The 23,025-nt window shown below is 63.9% G+C and overlaps 1 protein-coding gene across 1 annotated transcript; it reads left to right on the top strand.

The window, feature by feature from the left end:
- Positions 1-7,097: 7,097 nt before the first annotated feature.
- Positions 7,098-22,600, top strand: CFAP99 (cilia and flagella associated protein 99; the record flags this gene model as incomplete). The annotated part of the gene is made up of 16 exons (XM_081082381.1): positions 7,098-7,208; positions 10,322-10,466; positions 10,878-10,972; positions 11,763-11,872; positions 13,958-14,129; positions 15,252-15,476; positions 16,033-16,113; positions 16,414-16,488; positions 17,221-17,289; positions 17,511-17,599; positions 18,073-18,277; positions 18,907-19,048; positions 19,146-19,297; positions 19,939-20,144; positions 22,108-22,261; positions 22,370-22,600. The coding sequence occupies 16 exons, from the start codon at positions 7,098-7,100 to the stop codon at positions 22,484-22,486; spliced, it is 2,148 nt and encodes a 715-aa protein (XP_080938507.1). The 3' UTR covers positions 22,487-22,600.
- Positions 22,601-23,025: the final 425 nt, after the last annotated feature.

Genomic DNA, 23,025 nt, shown 5'->3' with positions numbered 1-23,025 from the left:
AGGCCGCCCAATCCGCAAGCCGCGCCGCGCCCCGCCCGAGGCGCGCTCCCCGCCCGGGGGCAGCCCGGGCGTCTAGCGGGGCCTGGAAACTACAAGTCCCGTCGGGCATCGCAGGGGCGGGGCCCTGTCCTCTGCCGTGCCGCGGGCGCTAGGCATTCTGGGGGTTGTAGTCTTTTCGCCACGGCGCCGGAGCGTGATGCTGGTTGCTAGGCGACGACACCCAACCGGCACGCCCTTCCTCCGCCCACGGCAGACGCTCGGGCGCTTGCAGAATCCCATCGGAGCAGGAGCGAAGTGGGGCAGCCACCGAAGCTGCGGGTCCCTTCGCGCCCTCTGTACCGGGCAGCCCCGGTGGCGGCGGGTGGAGGCGAGAAAGAAGGTGCGAGAGCGCCGTGGAGCCTCCCGCAGGCAGGTACGGAGGCGGAGAGGCGGGGCCGTAGTGGAGGGGCGAGGCTGTTCCCGCACCCGCACCGCCCCACCACCTTCGGGCAGTTCCCCGTCCGTGCTTCCTGCCTCCTTGCTTTCGGTCACCACCTTTTTGGACTTCCCGGCTCCTTGACTAAAGTTAACGGCGCCCTTTTTTTTAATCGCCCCAATAAACAGGACTTACCAGGTGTACCGGTTAATAGTGCGGATTTTGTAATCAAAGAAAACACGATAATTTCAAGAGAAATATCAAAAGTGCTTTATGCAAAGTAATGTCCATCGCTAGCTACACATTTCCCCCATCTTTCAGGTAATTTGTGGATACCGTCCCGATAGAAATTTTCTTGTTTTGAGGCAAACCATTCAGAGACCAAATTTTCCACGTCTTCGTACATTTTGAAGGGCTGCTCAGAAAGTGCGTGTGCCGTCGATCGGAACAAGTGGTCATCTGCAGGAGCAAGGTCTGGTGAATACAGCGGGTGGGTTAATACTTCCCAGGCAAGATCTCTTAACGTGCCTTTATCTGGTTTTGAAGTGTGTGATGGTGCGTCATCATGAAGCAAAATTACTTTGCCGTGTCTTCTGGCCCATTCTGGTCATTTCACGATCAAAGCATGGCTCAAATTGATTATTTGTTGTCAATAGCAATCAGTATTAACGGTTTCACCTGGTTTTAGAAGCTCATAATACACCTTTATGATCCCACCAAACTCAGAGAATTGCCTTCTTTCCGAAGCGATTTGGCCTTGCAGTCGATGTTGATGGTTGACCTGGATCAACCCATGATTTTGTGCGTTTGGGATTCTCAGAATAAATCCACTTTTCATCGCCAGTCACAATTCGATGCAAAAAAGACTTTATTTCGTGCCGTTGAAGCAACATTTTACTGATGACTTTTCGGTTTTCCATTTGTCTTTCGTTCAGTTGATGTGGCACCCATTTTCCTTCCTTTAAAAAACCTGTGCTTGTAAACGATCAGAAATTGTTTGCTGAGCAACGTTTAATCTTTCTGCAAGTTGTTTTTGAGTTTGACCTGCATCTTCATCCAATAAAGCTTGTCATTGTTGGTCTTCAAACTTTTTGGTTGACCTGGACGTTCTTTGTCTTTCTCATCGAAATCATCACGTGTAAAGCGTTTAAACCAGCGTTCACAAGTATCTTGAGATGGATCATGTTCACCATAAGCTTCCCGAAGTATATGATCACTTTCAGCAGCACTTTTCTTCAAAATAAAGTAATGAATTAAAACTTCCCACAAATGCTCTTTTTTTGGCACAAAATTCGACATTTTTAAGCGTAAAAATACCTATGATGTTAACACCTTCAGAAAATTTGACATATGAAGTTTTGAAGCTTGCTGTCAATACAACAAAATAGCATACATATCAAATCACATATATGTCAACATATGTGTAACTCTAGTGAAAAAAATCCGCACTATTAACCGGTACACCTGGTAAAGGAAGAAAAGGATAATTCCCCCGTATTCACTAGTCCCCCCCCCCAAATATTCACTATTTCCCCCTCCCAACGGTGCCCCAATTTGGATCCATCAAAAGTCACCAAAATCTGAGAACCTACCATGTGCCGAGCAGACGCGAAAAACAGGTATGGGGGCTCGCTTTAAATTCCCACCGTCAGCTGGGGAAACTGAGGCACGGAGAGGTTGCCACACTCTGGCCGGGAGAGGGTATCCAGGGCGGCTGCCTCCTCACAGCCCGGGCTTTCCCTGCCCCCACCCAGCGCCCCCTCCGGCTGCTCTGAAGGGCTGGTTTAGGAGCCGGAGAGGGGAGTGGCGCCTGCCCGGGAGAGAATGTGCCCTCCGCTGCTCCTGTTGCCCTGGCACAGGGTTAGGGGGCCCGGATGGTGCCGGCCCCCCGGCCCCTCTGTTCCGCTAAAGTCAGTGCCGGCCCTCCAAGTGCACTGAAAGGTTTCGGGTTCGATTCGTGGTCAGGGTGCGTGCAGGCTGGACCTCTGGTTGGGGTGAGTACAGGAGGCGACAGATCTGTCCCCGCCTCTTCCTCTCTGTGTGCTGGTGGTCACCAACGTCCGTTTCTGAGAACCTGCCTGACTCCCCCGCTGGCCTCCAGCTGCCACCCAGCCGCGGCTCCCCTAAGCCCACCACCCGCTGGAGTCGCCTCCTCTCCTGAACCCACCACTCCGACCAGAGCCCCACCAGCCCCTCCTCCGAGGCCGTCCCTCGGTCACCCCTGACCTCAGTGCTCTAAGTCCAGCGACCAGAGCTCAGCCCGGCAGCAGGTGGCCCGCTGAGTGAGTGCTCCCCTCCCAGACACGTGCTCCTGGCCGGGAGGACCACTGTTCCGGATCACCCATCATCACAGTCTCGGCCGCTCCCTGCGGCTCTCCTCTCTCCTCGGCTGAGCCTCCTCTGGCTCTCCCACCTTCTCACACGAGAGCCTCCAGACTTAGTGCTGGGAAGCATCCCCGTCATTTCGGGCGCCTTCCTGCGTCATATTTCGCAAACAACCATTTCCCCACCTGCCCCACACTCCCGCCTGCAGCCTGAGCCTGGCCCCGGGAGCCAAGCCCCTCAGCCTGCTCTTTGCCAGTTAGTGTGTGACAGATCCCCTGAAACCCAGCGTATCCCACTGCGCTCTCCGTCTGCCCCCTAAAACCTGCTCCTCCCCCAGACACCTTGTCCGTGTGAGGCTCGGGCAGACACGTGGTGGACTGTGCTCTGTGGGTCTGTCTGGGACTGCCGCCAAGGCGGGGGTGGTTGCTGCTGCTCAGATTCTCCTGCCCAGTGTGAAGCCTCCGGGGGTGAAGGCCGACCTCAGGGCAGTGGGCGTGTCCCTTAGGACTGGTTTGGGCTGCAGGGAAGAAAAATGCAGCATCATTGGAGCCTAAATAAGATTATTCATGTTTCCATAAAGGAGACCCAGAGGGAGGCGATCCTGGGAGGTACGGCAGCCCCCAGACCTCCTCAGGGACCTGGGCCCTTACAGCATGCTCTCCTGCTGTCCTTACATGTTGCCTCCCAGTGCAGAATGGCTGCCTAAGCTCCTGCCATCACCTCCTGGGTCCAGGCAGCAGGAGGGAAAGAAGAGAAGGGCATGCCCCTCCCTTACGCAGAGATGTTCCCTACGTCTCAGACCCTGTCGCTTCTTGTCTCGCTGCTGCCAGGGCGTCTGGAAAGGGCTCAACGAGAAACCCGGGTTTTGTTTCCTTGGGAGGAAAGGGAGAGTGTAGCTTGAAAAACAACCAGCAAAACAGCCGCATGGGCCTGCGCTTGAAGCACAAGCCGTCAGAGCATGACTTGGCAGCAGCCCCTGGGAGACGCGCTTTCATCAGAATTAAAAGCAGGAACAGAATCTGTTTTAATTAAGACACATTTGGAATCCCTGCGAACGAAGCGTCTCTGGTGCGTGAGGGTGCTGCACTCATCCGTGGCGAGTCAATGTCACTCTCGTTTCTGTCTGTGACGGATTTGCTAAGAAAAGGGAAGTGCCGTCGGCCCAGGCCACCCCGGAGTGTCCTTGCATCTGAGGTAGTCACGTCCTGATTCGTGAAGTGAAAAGTTGATACCAAAAAAGGCAGTAAGCGTGGGAACTAAGTCCCACTGCCCACATGGCTGGTCTCACACCATGAAAATAAAGCCGAGCCCTGGCCCGTGTGGCTCGGCCCGTTGGCACGTCATCCCCGACGCTAAGAGGCTTCGGGTTCGATTCCCGGCCGGGGCACACCCGGTTGGACCTGTGGTCGGGGTGCGTACAGGAGGCAGCGGACCGGTGCTTGTCTCCCTCCCTCTGAAATCAGTGGACACGTCCTGGGGTGAGGATTACAAAAACATAAAGTAAGTAAAGCCGCGTGCTGAAGGCATGCAGAGTTGACACCTATTTCCAACCCAAAGGTGTGAGTATTTTTTGTAACCCTCACCAGAGGATCTCTCTCCACTGATTTTTAGGGAGAGTGGAAGCGAGAGGGAAAGGCAGAGAGGAACATCGATGTGAGAGAAACACATCGATTGGTTGCCTCCTGCACGCACCCCCGACCAGGGCCAAGGCCGGGGAGGAGCCTGCAACCGAGGTACGTGCCCTTGACCGGAATCGAACCCGGGACCCTTCATTCTGCAGGCCGACGCACTCTCCACTGAGCCACACCGGCCAGGGCAAGATGTATTCTAAGTTCATAGGATGTGAGAATTCTAAGTTCCGTGGGAATACACAACCCGAGATCCTCTTTTGCGACGTGCACCCTCCTGGCATGGCTGCTCCGGGCCAGCAGTGCAGAAGGGACGGTTCAAGCCCAGCTGAGCTGCTCCAGGGCCACCCTCCTCCCCACCACCCTCCACAGACCCCCTCTGCACCCTCCCCTGCGCTCATCGTCCATTCAGGCCCTCTGCACTGGGGAGGGCGGCTGGTTCTCTGGCTGCTCCCTGACTGGACCTCCCTCTCTCCAGCGGTCAGGCTCCAGGACGGGAGGGGACGCAGGGAAGCCTTGGGCCCAGAGCAGCTCGCAGTGTGCACACGAGGGCCACCACTGTCCCCACCTCGTGGGTGCAGGAGGCCTGGGTCATTCCTCCAGGCAGAGCTGGGCTCGAGGCTGACATAGGAAGGCGGGGCGAGGGCCCTCCCAGGGTAGCCCCCCCATGACCACCACAGGGGGACGGGGCCACAAAAAACTCCATCCTGAGCATTGTTTATTGCTGGGGTCCAACCCCAGCAGGTCCAGGGGTCCCCAAAGGTGTGGATGGAGTCAGCGAAGAGGGAAAGACTCGGAGGCAGCGTTCAGTTGATCAGCATGGTTGGGTTCTCTCGCCTGGTTCTGTAGCCAGGTTCTATCTCTAGGTTCTGTGGCCAGTTTCTGTCCAGGATCTTTTGCCATGTTCTCTCCAGCGAAGTTCTTCTGTCTCTAGGTTCTGTGTAGGTTCTGTGTCTGGGTTCTGTGTCCTGTTGTCTTGTTACATCTGTATTTATACCAGTTGATTCCAATCCTATCAATATCTATTCCAAAGGTTAGGGCGTTTCTTATCTCCATTCCAGGGAGTAAAGATTATGTAGCTTAAGCATGATTGTTCATAGTTAAAGTGATTAATTACCCGCCTGGCACTTAGTTAAAGGGGTTTTATTCCCTCCCTAACTTCAGGGGAAAATCCCTACCTGGGGAAACAACCTTTCTCAGAGAGGTGACCTTGGTTAAAACACATAGCGCCAAGAAGGTGAGCAAACATATTAAGAACAGTATGCCATATATGCCAGGTCCCTTGAAACAGCAAGGATGGACCGGCTCCCGGCAGTTTATAACATTATGTATAATAGAAACAGAAGATATATTTGTATTCATTTCAGAGAGGAAAGGAGAGGGAGAGAGAGAGAGACACCGATGATGAGAGAATCATGGACCGGCTGCCTCCTGCACGCCCCCCACTGGGGATCCAGCCCGCAGCCCGGGCCTGTGCCCTGCCCGGGAACTGAACCAAGACCCGGTTCCCAGGCCGACGCTGAGCCAAGCCGGCCGGGCTATGGAATCAGACTCTATCCCGGTGACCCCTTTCCCTGCGAACCCCAGACGCGTGGGCATCGTTTCCTTCACGGCACTGACGGCGCCTCTCCGCCAGCTGTGGCTCATCGAGGGGTCGCGGGTCAGGCGGAGGTGCTAGGCCTCAGGGACTCCACAGGCTGGACAACCCCTCATGGGGTGGGGAGCCTGCCCCCCCACACCCCGCCCCCCCCCACGCCCGCTCAACACAGTCCTGTTCTCTCTCTCATTGACTTGCTTAGCAAGCATATTGTGGCCCCTGTGATTTCCCAGGGAAACGAGGAAACCGGGCTTTACCGTAGGCAGAGCATCTGTGAAAGCAACGGCTTAACAAGCGCTCACGTGGCCTCGGGTAGGCCTGCCCCCGGATGGCAAAGGCGCGTTTCAGATTAAACCGAGGGCGCCGTTTAGGGATCGTGGTCCTCTGTGTGTTTACATTCTGCCACTCACTCCATCGGCACTTCTGTGACACCGGCTGGGTACCCCCGCCCCAGGGCGCGCGGTCTGGCTTGGCCAATAGCCGGTGCCCAGGAAGGCCAGCAGCAGCTGCCCGGCCAGCGTGGAACCGGGGGCCTGAGAGGAAGCCCGCCCCTTGAGCAGTGCCTGGTCCCAGCCCCACCCCACAGTCCCTCCCGGGTCTCCCAGGGGCGCTGGGCACGCCGTCTCCTCCAGCTCATGGGTCCCCAGGGCGTTCAGAGCCCATATGAGGCCTGGCCACTGCCGCTGTGCTCCCTCTCTGGGTCTTGCTCCCTCATCTTTAAAATGGGGGTGTCGAAAAACAGTCAAAATAAATCAAGAAAATGGGGGTGTCGAACAGGGTGACTCAGGTCTTCTTGCCCTGACATTCTGTGGGGAGGTCCCACGTCCCACTGGGCAGGGCCTGTGGAGTAACCCCCACTGAACCCTGGGCCAAGGTCCCGGCCTGTGCACAGCTGTGGGGTTTGGGGGCCCATGAGGGCAGCCTGGGCCGGCAGCAGAGGATGCAGGGACACGGTCTAGGCAGTGGCCCGGGGCGGCCACAGCCGGGCCCCCACTTGCATTCAACTCTCCTCGCCATGCGCGGGCCGGGCCGCCGGCGGCCTCCTGTCCGCGTGGGTGAGGGTCCTGGCAGCAGTCGGAGGCCGCGGAGGGTGTGACCTGCGCGGTTTGCTTGCAGGGCGCCTCCCGGGAAGATGGGGTACCACGGGAAATGCATCGAGACTGTGATCGAGCAGCTGGACCAGTTTAAGCCCGAGAAGGACAGTGCCGAGCAGCTCCTGGAGGCCACGGCCGCCTCCCTGCAGGTGGGTCCGCGTGGCTGGGCGCCGAGATCCCCCCGGCGACACCCAGGTAGCAGCGACCCAGGGAAGGGAGCAGCCTCGTTCCTTCTGACCCAGGCGAGGCTGGGCGCGATCCCTGTCTCCAAACGCCGGCCAGCCTGTGGGTCACTCGTCAGGGACAGACCCCACCTCGCCCCGGGTGGCGGTCCTGTGTCCTCAGTCTTACTGTCCCCGACTGGAAACAGACAAGCCAGCCAGATGGCACCCCACGCCCTGCCCGCTGTTCCAGCCCCAGGGTGTGCGGGGCCCTCAGCCAGCAGCCCTTGGCCGTAACCCCTGCTGTGCTGTGTCTGTCCGCCAACTGGCCAGGGCCCAAGGCCTCGGGCGGCCCACCAGGGCTCTACCCCCCTCAGGGGTCCTGCCCTTCTTCCCTGCATGGCCCACTTCATGTCCACGTGGAGATGGCTGTCTCCCAGGTCTGTCCTCGCTCCAGCTGCACCTGCCCCAGCAGCAGCCTCAGGCCTCCCCTCACAGGTCCTTCTGTCCACTTGTCAGCTGTTGGGGGCAGGTGCCTGCACTGCAGGGGCCCCGCCCCGGGCCTGGGGGCACTCGCTGCAGATGGAGCGGGTGCAGGAGGCCCCTTGAGCAGGGAAAGCGCCGATTGTTCCCGGGCTGCACCCCCGTCACCAACACCATCGGGGCCGCTATGGCAGACGGGTTACTGACAGTGTTTGCCTTCACTGCCCGCCGCAGCCTGGCTGTTAGCTCTGCTGACAGGGCCTGTGAGAGCTCGTGGCCCCCAAGGGGGCAGCCCCCCTGCCCCTCGCCTGCTCAGGTGTGGCCTCCGCTGCGCCCTCCTGGGGCGGGCCTGTGTGCAACAGCAGGAAGCCTTGGGGCCGGGCAGGCGGGCAGGCATGCACATCGGGGCCGGGAAGAGAGCTCGACCCTGACGCGGTTTCCCAGGCCTAACCCCCTTCTGCAGCACAGGGCCCCCCCGTCCTGCCACCTGCTCCCCAGAGCCCGTCTGCAGCCCCCCAACCCCCGGCCACTCCCCTGGTTGTGGCCGCAGGCCCTGGATTCCCCTCAACCACTACTTGCTGCCATTGCTCCAGCTTTAAAATATATATTTTTTTAGTTGATTTTTTACAGGGAAGAAGGGAGAGGGATAGAGAGGTAGAAACAGCGATGAGAGAGAAACATCGACCAGCTGCCTCCTGCACACTCCCTACTGGGGATGTGCCCACAACCAAGGTACATGCCCTTGACCAGAATCGAACCTGGGACCCTTCAGTCTGCAGGCCGACGCTCTGACCACTAAGCCAAACCGGTCAGGGCATTGCTCCAGCTTTAAAAGAGCCCTCGGACCCAGTCCCTGCAGCTCTCTGACCTCAGCTGCCGGCCGCTCAGGCAGAAGCAGTCCAACTGGTGTCCTTATTTCACAATGTGACCGCAGGTGGGCTGTTACCAGAATCGTTGGGGATTCTTCTCCCACGACCCTGGGCGAAGGCAGCGGGCAGGTGGGCTCTGAGCAGGAGAACGGGAGGTCAGTGCCCGGCTGGCAGGGGTGACCGGCAGCCGGCAGTTGCCCAATCCAGAGGTGAGGCCGGGTGGGGAAAGGCCCAGCTCGGCCCCCAGCCAGACAGGGGGGTGAGGGGAGAGGTGGGCAGAGCAAGAGGGAGGGGCTCACGGTCGTATCACTGCCCTCTGGCCTCGCTGACAGGCGGGCCCAGTTAGGAGCCGGCTCCAGTGCGGGGGCACGATTCAGGCCTCTCCCTGCCGCCTCCCAGTCCAGCCCCAGTGACCCTCTGCTGGCCCCACCAGGTGGACCTGGTCGGCGCCCTCTGACCTCCTCAGTCACCCCTCTCTGACGGGCATGGACCTGGCCATGGGCTAAGCCTGGCACCTGGGCCGGGCGTCATTTCCTGCTGGGCTTTGTGTGTTCGGGACCCTGGGCCCGAGGCAGCCCTGCCCGGCCTCCTGGCCTGGGGCTGATGGCTCAGGGCCTGACCTTATGAGAAACACACACTCACCTTCCCAGACGCAGGCGTGACCCGGGAAGATGGAGCAGCTGTGGTCTGAGCCTCGTAGGCAGGCTCTGTCCGCGGGCGTCTGCAGTCACACACCTCCACGCCGGCCCTGTGACGGCTGCTTTCTCCCCGGCCTGCTCCCCCTGCCCGCCTCTAACAACGTGGATTCTGCTCAGGGGGGGCCTGGGGCCGGTGCCCTCCAGTGGGCGCTCAGCCCAGGGGTCAGGGGAACCTGACAGGGAAACTGAGGCAGAAGCCTGGTTGCAGAGACCAGAGCCAACCCAGAGCAGGACCCCCCTCCCGTGGGAGCAAGGCGTCCCCTCCCCCATCTGTTGAGCACCCAGCTGACATCTAGCAGGGAAGGGTGATCCGCCAGCGGGGGTGCTGCTGGGCGAGGGGCCTGGGCAGTGTCTGATGGGACGGGTGGTCAGATGCGTCCCAGGTCAGGTGGCATCTGAGCAAAGACCCGACGGGAGTGGGGAGCAGGCCTGCAAGGGAGAGCGTGCAAGCAGAAGGAACAGCCTTCTGGGGGTACATCCACTCGTTGGAGAAACAGGGAGGCCAGTGCAGCCAGAGTGGATGGGTGACCGTCGGGGACGCAGGGACTCGAGGCGGGGGGGGGGGGGGGGGGCGGTGTTCAGCAGCCGGCCTTGCGCTGTGAGCCCCGATTGCGCTGTGAGCCTCGGGGCTCGTGTCTGGGGCTTTCCAGGTGCTGGGAGCCCGGACGCAGAGCCGCTGGGGACTCTGGAGGGAGCAGCAGTGACCCGGCCACAGGACAGCACCTGCAGGGCCTTCCCTTGCTGTCGTTCTTTTTTTTTGGGGGGGGGGGTGTTTTTCATTCATTCATTTGACAACTTTTACAGGAGCTTGCCCTTCTTTTATTGTGGGAAAATGCACACGACATTGACCCCCTTACCCGTCGTCGGGCGCACGGGCCAGCGGCGGCGGCACAGTCTTGGTGTCGGGCGCCGTCACCGTCACCACCCGGACTTCCCATCTTCCCAGCTGAGACTCCGTCCCGTTAAACAGGGACGCCCCCCGCCCCCCCCCCCCCCCCGCCGCCCGCCCTCGCTCCCGTCCTCGGCCCCCAGGGCAGCCTGTGTCTTCCAGAGCCTGAGCCTCCGGAAGCAGGCGTTCGTCCTGGAGGTGCTGTCCGGCTGCCTGGAGTACCGGCAGCTGCTGGCGGTCGTGGTGGACGCCTTCTACGCCCAGGACGGCCGGCTCTGCCTGTGGGCCGACTACAACCGCTTCCTGGGTAAGCGCCCGGCCTGCTCTCCCCCAGACGGTGACAGTCCCCGCTGGGGACCCTCGCCGCCCCGCGGGGGGAGTCCCGATGGCACCGAGGCCCTGCGTCCCTCAGGACTGACCAGCGGAGACCCCCAGCAAGCGCGCGTCCCTGGGCGAGTGTGGGCGAGCGCTTTGAAACTCAGACCTCCCGTCTGGGACGCGGGCCCAGCACCACTGCGTCCTGGGGACAGCTTCCGCCTGGCACGGGGAGCTTTGGCCTTTGGTTGCACACTGGCACCTGGCAGTGCCTCCGGCTGACTCCCCAAGGTCGACGCCCCCTCACTCCCGCCCTCTACCACCACCACCACCACCACGCCCCCCCCCCCCCCCCCCCCCCCCCCCCGCTCGCAACCTCCCATGCACCGCCCTGTCTCCCTAGTGACCTGCTACCTGGCCACGTTCCAGCTCCAGGAGCTCGGCTTCCAGCTCTTCAGCAGCATCGTCAGGTCCCAGCCGGCGGACAAGATGTGCAAGGTGAGCCGCCAGGCCCGCACCCCCGGCTGGGCTGTCCCAGGGTCTGTCCTGTGTGGCGACAAGGGTCTGTGTGTCGCCCCCGTGGTGCAGAGCGCCGCCTGGTGGGGCACAGCCAGCCCGGTTGGTCTGCGCCTCCCGCCCCCCACCCCCACCCTGCCCAGGTGGCAGCTGCCACCAGGAACATAACCGGGTCCCCTGTCAGCTGAAACCAGACGGTCAGCTGAGGGTGGGGGCTGGGAACTGCTCAGAAGCCGCGGCTGTCCTGGGCCTCCCCCAGGCCACACGGTCTCCCCAGCGCTGGCACCAACCGCCCCAGCAAGGGCTGGGGGGACAGGAGGCTTCCCGGGACCCTCCCCCAGCACTGCCTGGGCGGGGAGAGGGGCAGGTTGCTGAAATGGAGCTGTCCCGTCCACATATGGATTCCAGAGCCTGTGGCGGGATGGGGAGGCAGGCAGTTCCAAGAACTCCCTGGAAGTGGGGTGCAGGCCTCCAGGTTCTAGGGAGTGGCTGGGGCTCAGGGCCCCCCTAGTGAGCCCACCTCCAGCCGGGCCGGCCCAAGTGCCAGACACTGTGAGCAGAAGCCGTCTGGTGAGGGCAGCTCCCCCAGAGTGGGCGCCCCGGCCCAGCATGAGGGGCGGTGAGGGAGGTCTGTCCCGAGGGGCCTCCTGCCTGGCGGGCGCGCTGGTCCCTCTCCTGGTGCGTCAGCCCCACCTGCCCCTGGGCACGGACTGTCCCGTTTGGGGCGCCAGGTGTGGGTGCCGGGCCGAGCCCCCACCTCCCACTCCATCAGTTCCTCAGGTTCTTCTTCAACCCCTTGAACCTGAACTCGTGGGTGGAGGACGAGTGGAGCCTCGTCTATGAGAAGCAGCTAGTGGAGACCTGGACGGCCCCGCTGCTGAGGTGGGGGGCCTAGCGGGGTCTCTTCCTGCTCACGGGCGGGAGGGGTTCGGGGGTTCGGAGCAGCCACGGCCGTGGTACGAGAGCGTGCAACCCAGAGACGCAGGCTGACCCCACAGCAGGCGGCCAGCTCGCAGCAGCAGGCCTGAGGCCAGGGGTGCTCTCGGGACCCTCTGAGTCGGTGGGGTGAGCACAGCCCCTTCTGCTCCAGGCCCCCCACCTGCACCCCCACCCCCACCCCCGTGAGGCAGGGCTGGGACCTGCAAGGACCTGTGGGGCTCCAGGCCTGCCCAACCTCTTCCCACAAATTCAGAGGGCGCGGTGGGGTGCGGAGCTCCCAGTGGATTCTGGCCTACACCTCTGTCTGGCGGCCCCAGGGCACCGCTGCTGGGCCCACCACCCCACAGCTGCCTCGCTGCCTTCCCATGCCTCATGCCAAGCCCGGGCGGCGCCAGAGCCCCTGGTGTGGGCAGAAGGGCCAGCACGGTGGCCTGGCCCTGCCCTTGGCCTCTGCGGGGCAGCTGCTGGGGCCTGGGAACGGCTGCCCCCGCTGCTCACCCTCCAGGAGGAGGCGGGAGCCACCTGACCCTCCTGGGACAGGCAGACCATGTGGGTCAGCGTGTGTGGGAGGCCGGGGCCAGGGAAGGCGGCCGTCCTGTGGGAGGAAGAGGAGGCCCTGGCCCGGGCAGGGCACGTCCTCTGTCCCAGCCAGGCTGGACTCCATGCCCACCCTCAGGCCTCACCTGTGGCTGGACCTGCTGGGCCCTGAGAGCCACCTGACAGCTGCCCAGCTGTTTCCAGGTTGCCCGCCTCCCCCGCCACCCATGTGCAACCTTCCCTGCCTTCCCGGGACCAGCCCACCACAGACTATCCCTGCCCACCTGCTGGCCTCAGGCGTGACTCCCTCCCTCGAGTAGCCTGGTGCTCAGGTGGGGCAGGAGCTATTCCAAACCCTGCTGCCTGCCCCCAGGGAGCCCCCCAGGAGGGAAGACCAGCCAGGCGGGTGATGGGGAGCTGTGCCTGCATGGGGTGTGGGGACATGAAAGGGGGACCGGGCCTTGGGCAGCCCAGCAGGGCCCTTCCCAAAGCCCTGCTCCAGGGCACCCCACCTGGGCTCTCCCTGCCCCATTACTCCCACCTGGAGCCCTTTCCAGGGGCGGGAGCAGCCTCAGGGAGGAGCCTTTGGAACCACCCTCCTTTCCCTCCTGGCTTCCTGCCCCTGCCACCTCCTCCAGCCCGCAGTAGCTCCAGTCCCAACTGCGACTCATCCTCAGAGGCCCTAGATTCCAGCAGCAGGGTCTGCTCGGCCCCGTCCTCCCAGCTCCCCACTCCCTGTCCTCCCAGCTCCCCACTCCCTGTCCTCCCAGCTCCCCACTCCCTGTGCTCCCAGCTCCCCACTCCGTGTCCTCCCAGCTCCCCACTCCGTGTCCTCCCAGCTCCCCACTCCCTGTCCTCCCAGCTCCCCACTTCCCTATCCTCCCAGCTCCCCACTCCCTGTGCTCCCAGCTCCCCACTCCCTGTCCTCCCAGCTCCCCACTCCGTGTCCTCCCAGCTCCCCACTCCCTGTCCTCCCAGCTCCCCACTCCGTGTCCTCCCAGCTCCCCACTCCGTGTCCTCCCAGCTCCCCACTCCCTGTCCTCCCAGCTCCCCACTTCCCTATCCTCCCAGCTCCCCACTCCCTGTGCTCCCAGCTCCCCACTCCCTATCCTCCCAGCTCCCCACTCCCTGTGCTCCCAGCTCCCCACTCCCTATCCTCCCAGCTCCCCACTCCCCGTCCTCCCAGCTCCCCACTCCGTGTCCTCCCAGCTCCCCACTCCCTGTCTTCCCAGCTCCCCACTTCCCTAAGACAGCGAAGTCACGGGCCTCAGCTTCCTTATCTGTCCCAGAACACACTGCTCTGCAAGACTCGGTGCGGGTGGTGCAGCACCTGCCCAGCAGTAGGCACTCAGGGAAGAATGGCTGCCAGTTCCACTGTCACCCACACCCTGAGGCCGAGCCAAGCTCTCGGGGACCCTTTAGGTCTCGAGGGCCCCACTGCCAGCCTGCTCAGGAGGAGCCTCCACAGCCATTCCCACCTTTGCATTCAAGATGGCAGCCAGACGTCCAGGGACTCATCAACCAGCTGGAGGGGGCGGTGGCCATTCATCCCCCTCCGTCAAAGCCCAAGGTCACCAAGCCCAAGAAGTTCAACCTGACTGTCCCCAAGCCCCGAGCCATTCCAATGCCTGAGCCTGTCCCTGTCGTGGCCAAGCCAAAACCAGTAAGTGCCAGCATTTGCAGTGGGCACAGGCCGTCCAGGCTGGGAGAGTGGGTCCTGTGGGCCAGTGGGGGCTGGGCTCCTCCCAGAGCCAGGGTTACTGACCCAGACCAGAAAAGGAGCATTCAATGGTGGCTACATGGATGGATGGATGATGGATGGATGGATGATCCATGGATGGATGATGGATGGATGGATGGATGGATGGATGATCCATGGATGGATGATGGATGGATGAATGGATGGATGGATGGATGGATGGATGGATGATGGATGGATGATGGATGGATGGATGATGGATGGATGGATGGATGGATGGATGATGGATGGATGGATGGATGGATGATGGATTGATGGATGATGGATGGATGGATTGATGGATGATGGATGGATGGATGGATGGATGATGAATAGATGGGTGGATGATGGATGGGTGGACGGATGGATGATGGATGGGTGGACGGATGGATGGTGGATGGATCGATGATAGATGAATGGATTGGTGGGTGGACAGATGATCAGCGGCCTGTTGCTGAGCAAGCCCACAGTTACCCTATGGGTAGAATCCACGTTTCTGTCCCAGACCCCCAGGCTCTGTGTGTTTACCTCTGGTCATCTTCCAGCTGCACCTCCCCTTTGCCTGGCCCCTGGTCGCCCCCCATGCCCCACCCTGACCCTCAGTTGTGTGTGTGCTTCTCGGCCTGGACTGTGAGATGCTGGTGGCCAGCCATCTCCCCTGGGGTCCCTGGCGGCTGTGCTGGAGCCACAGGCTCGCCTCCCCGTAGCCTCCCTGCCCTGTTCCGTGCCCAGGACCCTCTTCCCCTCCTGGGTGAGGGCCTGCTCTGGCTCACTCGCTCGCTCAGCAGTGTGTATGGGCGCCAGCGTGTGCCAGGCCCTGCCTTCACCAGAGCATTCCCTCCAGGGGCGGGGGAGGGTGGACTCAGAGAGCCAATAGGACAAGTCAGGCGCATGGTGTGCTGGCCATCCCGGGGAAGCGGGTGAGAAGCCTGGGGGGAGCTGTCCATTGGGAGCGTGCAGCTGGGACAGGCCTCCCGAGATGAGAGGCGGGGGCGGGGAGGGGGGTGAAGAAAGTGGGCAGTGAGCCATGGCCTCTCTGGGGAAGAGCATTGCAGAAGGAGGCAGCACAGACACAGGCCCTCGGGCAGTGCCTCCCTCCCACACGGGAGGCAAGAGGGGAAGGAGGGACGGGAGAGGACTGGGGGCAGCCAGGACACACCCCGAGGCAGGCTCCTGGTCCATCTGACTGCCGTGGCAAAGGCGAGGGTGAGAGGTTGTGGCTGGAATCTTGAAGCATCCGACTGCTTTTGCGATGGTGCTGGAGACAGAGAGGTGCTGGGGGCCAACGAGGAGGACCCCGAGACCATGGGGCTGGAATGGGCCGCGTCAGGGTCAGGCTGGGGAGGGGGTGTGGGGGGAGGGGGAGGTTGGAGGTTTGGACAGGACGCAGAGTCAGAGGCTGGAGTCTGGGGTCTCCGGGTGGCTCTGCCCTGCCCGCCTTGGGCGCTGCTCCCTCGGGGCGCTGAGGGTCCTGTGGCTGGTCTTGGGCTGCCCTGCTCTCTCTGTGTCCGTGCTGGGCCCCTGCCCTGCGCCAGCAGCTCATGGGGCCCATGACACTCCTGGCCTCGCCTACCACCCCACCCTGTCTGGAGTCCTCTGCCTGTCTGTCCGGGGCCTGGGCCACCTTCCTTCCTGCTGCCGGCCTGTCCTTCCTTCCCCAGATGACCGCCAGCACCCACAGTCCCAGCCTAGCTCCAAGGCCTCCCTTCCAGCCCCCCTCTCCTGGGTGGGGACCACAGCCGACCCTCACCCACCACCCGGGCCCCGCCCATCCGCACACCCTCAACTGCAGGCTCTGACCGTGGCTCTTCCTTCCCCCACCCACCAGGTCCCCAGGAGCACCTACCAGTCACCCAGGGAGCCGCAGGTGCTGGAAATGACCAAGAGTTATAATCGCCGAAAGGCGGAGGTGAGCAGCCACAGGGGACCCCAGCCTTCCTGGAGAGGCAGAGAGGAGGAGGAGAGGAGGAGGAGGAGGAGGAAGAGGTGGTGGAGGAGGAGGAGGTGGTGGAGGAGGAGGAGGAGGAGGAAGGGGAGGAGGAAGGGGAGGAGGAGGAAGTGAAGTAGGAGGAGGAAGGGGAGAGGGAGCAGGAGGAGGAGGAGAGGGAGGAGAGGGAGGAGGGAGCTGGCTTTGCACCTTCATCCCTTGGGCCATGGGCCATGCACAGGGTGGTGGCCAGTGGGGCTGAGCCGCTCGTTGGCCCCCCAGGAGCTGCTGCTGAAGGCGAACCTGGATGAGATGCGCTGTGCGATGCCCTGGGCCCGCGGGGAGCCCCCCGTGCAGGTGACACCCTGCCCCTCAGGGGCATTTTCTCAGGCCCAGGAAAATGGCGCCACTATGAGGCACTGTGCATCCTTCCGGCTCAGGCCCCGCTCAGACCAAGGGCCAGGCTCCCAGTGCCAGGCCAGGCGGATGCAGCTCTGTGGGCGGGGAGATGGGTCCAGAGCCACCGGGAGTCTCTGGCTGGTCCCTCTGGGTGTGGCCTGGTGCCCACACTCGGCACTTACTACTCCCTTAAGGAGAGAGGGACGGGGCAGGACAAGGAGGGCGAGTGGCCCGTGGATGCCGTGGGTGCTGGCCCAGCCCCTGCCGCGCACCCTGGGAACCCCTGCAGTCGGGGCAGGTGGGGGGATGGGCACGCAGCACCCAGCAGGCCCCAAAGGGTGTGATCACTGGTTCCCAGGGGCCTTTGCCAGCTGCTACCCGCTGTGGCTTGTGGTGCCACCGCACAGGCCCTGGGGCAGCCCTGGAGCCGCTGGGGGGACGAACCTGGTTTGGGGGCCAAGCCCCCTTGACAGAACCGTGGTCCCCGGTCTAGCAGGCCCTGCACCCTCCCTGGTCCTCCCAGGCAGCCCCGTGCCCCACAGGCTTGGGGCGGCCTTACAGGACAGAAGTGCTGCCCCGGGGTTTGGGGGAGCTCGTGTGCAGGGCAGGCCTCCCAGAATGTGCGGGGCGGGGGGGGGGGGATGTCCTGCGGACTCTGGTGCCAGCCTGTCCCCCCCGCCCCCCCCCCAGGACTCCAAGAAGCTGCGACTGCAGTGCTCTTCCCTGATCCGCCAGAGTCCGAAGCTGACCTTCTACAAGGTGAGGGCTGCTCCTGCCTGGCCGGTGGGTGTGGGGGTCCCTGAGCCCCCACCTCTCGCCTGTTCTGCCCCCTGGGGCTGGAGGCCAGAGCAGAGGCTGTGAGCACAGCCCTCCTGTCCCCACAGAGGGAAGTACTTGGGTGGGGGCAGAGGTGGGGGCCGGAGGGCAGGGCCCTGGCTGCCCCCCAGGCACCCCATCACAGCCCACCCCTCCGCCTGCAGCCCAACGAGGTCCCAGTGAAGCTGAACACGACGGCCATCCTGCGGGAAGAGGCCCTGTACCAGCGGCAGGTGGAGAAGGAGCTGCAGAGGTGGGGGCAGGAGGAGGAGGGCAGGCCGAGGGGGGGCCCAGCAGGCTGGTGTCGGGGTCACAGAGGCACCCTAGAAAGACCCTCTCGGCTCAGTGAGGGAGGCGCTCTGGGTGGAGCAGGCTCAGGGTCACTGCCTCCCCGGCCCCTTCCGGGAGCCCCTCCCCTGAACCATCAGCCGCAGCCCCTGTTCTTGCCCCAGACGCGGGCTGTGGGTGGGAGTGTGGGTGAGAGACAGGTGGACAGAGGGATGGTGCCGGACAGACAGGTGAGTAGAGAGGAGGTGGAGGGGGGTGGGAAGATGTGGGTGGAGGGCGGTGCCCGGCGGGGGGGCAGGCGGGCGGGGTGCAGGTGGCCCGGCTGCTGGGTGCAGAGCAGCCCACGCCACGAGGGCCGGTGTCCACGGGAACCCTCGGCCGCCCTGTGGCCGGAGCAGGCCCCGGCCGCGAGGACCCTGAGCCGCCTCTCCTGCGCAGGGTGGACAGGCTCATGGACGGGGCCGGGGACTTCTCCGACTTCCTCGAGTGGCAGCAGAAGATGCAGGCGAAGGACCTGGAGGAGCAGCGGGCGGCGGGCGCGTGCCGGCGGCTGCAGGGGCAGCTCAGCCGCGAGGAGGCCGCGCTGGCCCGGCAGCAGCTGCTGCAGCAGAACCAGCGCAGGGCGGCCCAGAAGAAGGAGGAGGTGAGGGTGCTGGCCTGGCCGCCACCCAGGACCCGGGGCTCTGCCGGCAGTGGGCTGCGCCTGTGGTCATGGGCTCACAGCTGGCCCTGAGTCATTTCTCCCTGCGGCCTCTCTCAGCCCCTGGCCGTGTCCCCGCTCAGCCCCTGGCCATGTCCCCGCTCAGCCCCTGGCCGTGTCCCCTCTCAGCCCCTGGCCGTGTCCCCGCTCAGCCCCTGGCCGTGTCCCCGCTCAGCCCCTGGCCGTGTCCCCGCTCAGCCCCTGGCCGTGTCCCCTCTCAGCCCCTGGCCGTGTCCCCTCTCAGCCCCTGGCCGTGTCCCCGCTCAGCCCCTGGCCGTGTCCCCGCTCAGCCCGTGGCCGTGTCCCCGCTCACCCCCTGGCCGTGTCCCCGCTCGGCTCAGCCCCTGGCCGTGTCCCCTTTCAGCCCCTGGCCGTGTCCCCGCTCAGCCCCTGGCCGTGTCCCCTCTCAGCCCCTGGCCGTGTCCCCGCTCAGCCCCTGGCCGTGTCCCCGCTCAGCCCCTGGCCATGTCCCTGTCCCCGCTCAACAGCCCCCCAGACCTTGTGCTGCTCCGGGCCTGGGACGGCCCCGGGACACGGGTCGGCAGGGGCTGTGACCGGCCCTGTCCCAGCAGATGGCGGAGCTGATGCAGCGCTGCACGCAGAGGCGCCTGCAGGAGCAGCGGTCTGCGAAGGAGCGGGTGGAGCAGGTGATGGAGGAGCAGAAGAACATCAAGGCTGCGCAGATGAAGCTCCTGAGGGACCGGCGCCAGGCAGGTAGGCGGGGCCTGGGGTGCCGGCCAGCGAGGGCCAAGGTCCTGGAGGGCGGCCCCTGCCCAGCCGCTCGGGGCCCTGAGCAGCCCCTCGGCCCCAGCCCAGGCGGTGACCGCGGAGACGCTGGCCCTGCACCAGCAGCGCGCTGAGGCCGCCCGGGAGGAGCAGCAGCGGCGCTGTGAGCTCATCGCCCACCTGCGGGCCATGGAGACACAGCCCACACGCAGGGGCAAACTCGTGGACCTGACCCAGGTGGGTGTGCAGCCCCGGGGGCTCCCCGTGTCTCCCTGTGCCTGGCATTGCTGTGGAGGGCGCGCCCACGATGCCCACCTCCACCCAAGCCGAGCTCCACTCGTGCCCACCGCGCTAGAGGCCTGGGGCTGGAAAAGAGGTCACAGTCCTGTCGGGGGCACCTAGATGACCCCTGAGGACAGGGCCAGGGCTCCCGGGTGTGGACAGGGTGGGCTTCCCCTTGCTGCATGTTCGGGGAGGCCCAGGACTCCCCAGGAGGGAGGTCGGTGCAGGGAGAGGCGGGCACAAAGGCCGGACCTCGCAGCGGGGAGCCTGTGTGCAAAGCTCAGCCGCAGGCCAGGGTGAGGCGGGCAGGCTGGGCCCTGGCTGGGCGGCACTGTGAGCTCCATTGGGGCTGTGATGTGCAGTCAACCCAGGGGCTCTCAGGCTGCAGAGGGCCCGGGCTGGAGAAGCCACCGGATGGCGGACATGCCCACAGACTCCACTGGGCAGAGGGGAGGCGGGGCCTGGATGAGGGGCCAGGCCCATGGAAGGCGGCCGGGGCATCCGGAGGAGCAGAGCAGGGCCAGGCTCAGGAGACGCTGGGCAGCTGAGCTGCTGGCCAAGGCTCTGGCCCGGTGGGGCCCCCTGCCTGCCCCCAGATCCCGGGGCACGGCCTGGAAGGGGAGATGTCTGTCGTGGAGCTGCGAGAGCGGCTGGCCCTGCTCAAGGAGGCCCAGCAGCGCCAGGAGGAGGAGAAGCGAGACCAGATCATCCAGGGCAAGCGCGCCCGGAGCCGGGAGCTGCAGGAGGCGCTGGAGCGGATCTCGCTGTGCCGCGCGGCCATGGGGAGGTCTGCGGCCTTGAGGTGGGTGCGCTTCGCCCCCCCCAACACACACACACACACACACACACACACACATACACACACACACACACACATGTGCGGCCGGGGCAGTGCCTCCCCCCCTGCTGTTCTATCAGCCCAGGAGCCTCAGGCACAGAGGAGGTGAGGAGATCACCCGGTGATGGGGCCCGTGACCTAGATCCGGTCCTTTCGCATCTGGGTCATGGTCCGACCTGTGCCGAGGGCCCCGGCCAGCGAGCTGGCTCCGCCTTCCTCTGCAGAACCATCTGGAAGTACTGCAGGCGGCTGACACTTTGTCCTGAGCACTTTGGTGCGCATCTTCTGAAAAAGCCATTGGCCTGCGTAGCGCAGCGCACGGCCCGGTCCCGAAGGCTGGCAGGTGCCCGAGTCCGACACCCTGTGTTCCGTGGCCGGGGTCCTGAGTTGTTTGCGGAACTTTTCCCTTTGAAACATCGACAGCATGGGATTGTGAGCGTCCTGTTCCCCCTCCCCTCTCCCCAGAGCACGTGCGGGACCCCTTTTCGTTCATTTGGGGAGCCCTGCGGTGACTGTCCCAGCTCCACGTGGCTGTCCATGGCATTCGGTCAGGCAGCGGCTGGCGTCAGCCCCGGGATGGGCTGGCCTTCGGGCCCTGGCCTGACCCCGTGGGGAAGCCAGGCTGCCCGGCGGAGGTGGCACCAGCTCTGTCAGAGCACAGCCGGCTCAGGGGCTGGCACACACAGCTCCAGAGGGGTGTCTGAGCGCGACTGGGCGGGGTGGGCAGACGGAAGGACAGCGCAGATCCAGTGCCGTGGTCCGGAGTGTCTGCGGCCCCGGTTGACTCGAGGAGGCCTGGGGCGGCGCTGCAGCTCCCCAAGGCGGTGTGCGCAGGGAGCCCTCGCCCTCCCAGCCGCCCGGACAGCCCCCCAAGTACAGTCTGGTTAGCGTTGGGCCGCGTTTCTTCTCCTCCCACCTGGGCCGGCAACAGGGCGGCTTAGCAGGGGCCTTACCCACCGGTGATGGAGGGATAGGTAGGTTGGAGGCGTCCAAACCTGCTAACTAATGCCATGGGGTTGGCTCCGCACAGCTCCTGGAGCCGCCTGCGTGGAGCCAGCCCCATGGCATTAGTTCATGAGGGGCGTTTTATTTATTTATTTTTAAAGATACTTTTATTGATTCCAGAGAGGAAGGGAGAGGGAGAGAGAGAGAAACATCAATGATGAGAGAGAATCACTCATCAGCTGCCTCCTGCACGCCCCCCACTGGGGATCAAGCCAGCAACCTGGGCATGTGCTCTGACCGGGAATAGAACGGTGACCTCCTGGTTCATAAGTCAACCTCAACCACCAAGCCCACGTTTGGGGCGTGTTAGTGGGCGGTCCGGCTGCAGGCAGCCAGGCAGCAGGGTGGCTGCGGGAACCACACCTGCCAAGGCCCGGGGGCTGTGATGTACCCTTGAAGGCAGCGGTTCTCAACCTGTGGGTCGCGACCCCTTTGGCGGTCGAAGGACCCTTTCACAGGGGTCACCTAAGACCATCCTGCATATCAGATATTTACATGACGGTTCATCACAGTAGCAACATGACAGTGATGAAGTAGCAACGAAAATAGTTTTATGGTTGGGTCACCACATGAGGAACCGTATTTAAAGGGCCAGAAGGTTGAGAACCACTGCTATAAGGCTTCTCACTTCAAGAGGAAAGTGGCCTGGACGGTGCGGAAAGGTTGGCAGAGACAGCACCAAGTCCCAGATGTTGCTTCTAGGGAATTGGGGCGGGGGGGGGGGGCACAAGGTAAAGGGGAGCGCTCCCTTTACCCAAATACAACGGTGCATGCACATGGGATGCTTTCCTAAAATGTTAGCGAAAAGGTGGAGGCCCGGAGGCCCAGAGGCCCTGCCTGAGAGGCCCTGGCCGCGCCTCTCCCCGCCCACCACGCCTTCAGCGGGGTATGGCCCCTGCTAAGGCCCCTGTCGCACGCCCAGGGGGCAGGAGAAGACCCCGGAGGCCCAGGCCACACCGTCCCAGGACGAGCGCGTGCAGGAGCTGCAGCGCCGGATCGAGGAGGTGGCCGAGCGCCGCAGGCAGGCGGCCCAGCCTACGGTGCCGGCCTCGCGGGCCGCGCGCCCCAAGCTGCGGGTGAGCCCGGGACCCGCCGACCGGGGGAGGGCGGGGGCGGAGGGGCGCCGGGGACTGAGTGTCAGGGATGCCGACCCTCTCCCCCCTCCCCCCCTCCCGCGGCGTCAGGCGCAGCTGGAGGCGCAGCACTGGCTGAGGCTGGAGCAGAGCCGCGAGCGCAGGCTGCGGGCGCTGCAGCAGGGGAGCTCGGCCTGCGGGCCCGCCAGCCGCCTGGAGGCCGCCTGAGCCGGGGGAGCGCGCCCCTGCACCCCGAGACCCCGCGTCGCCTGAGCGGGGCCAGAGCGTCCCCAGAGCGTCCCTGCACCCGAGATCCCCGCGTAATAAAGCGTGCGACCCGCCTGTGCGCCTCCTCTGGCTCGGCCGCCCCCTCCGCCCCGCCCAGGCTCCACCTGCCCCGGCCCGAACGCAGGACGCGCCAACGGAGTATCGGCTCTTTGTTCGGAGTCCAGTCAACCCGCCCGTATTTGATGTGCTAAACGAGGCCACCTTCCCTTCCCTGCCCCCGTCACACCCTGCTTCCCGGCCTCCGGCACCAGAACCCCCTCTGCACGTAGAAACCTGCCACCTGCACGGTGTCCAGAGTCCAGTGGCTTAATCCGGACCCGAAGACTGGGTGTGTGATTGTGTTTGGTTGGAGAAGTGGCCAGGGTTCTTGAGCCGCTGGGAACTGGCCCTTCTCATGTAAACCTCACAGCAATGGGGCACCGGGTGGGGTGGGACTTGTCCCCCATCCCTATTCAGTGGGTGAACCCTGGTGCCGAGAG

The sequence above is a fragment of the Myotis nattereri genome (assembly GCF_964212035.1).
Source record: "Myotis nattereri genome assembly, chromosome: 1".
NCBI classification, from domain to species: Eukaryota; Metazoa; Chordata; class Mammalia; order Chiroptera; family Vespertilionidae; genus Myotis; species Myotis nattereri.
This window is presented reverse-complemented; position numbering and strand designations above follow the sequence as displayed.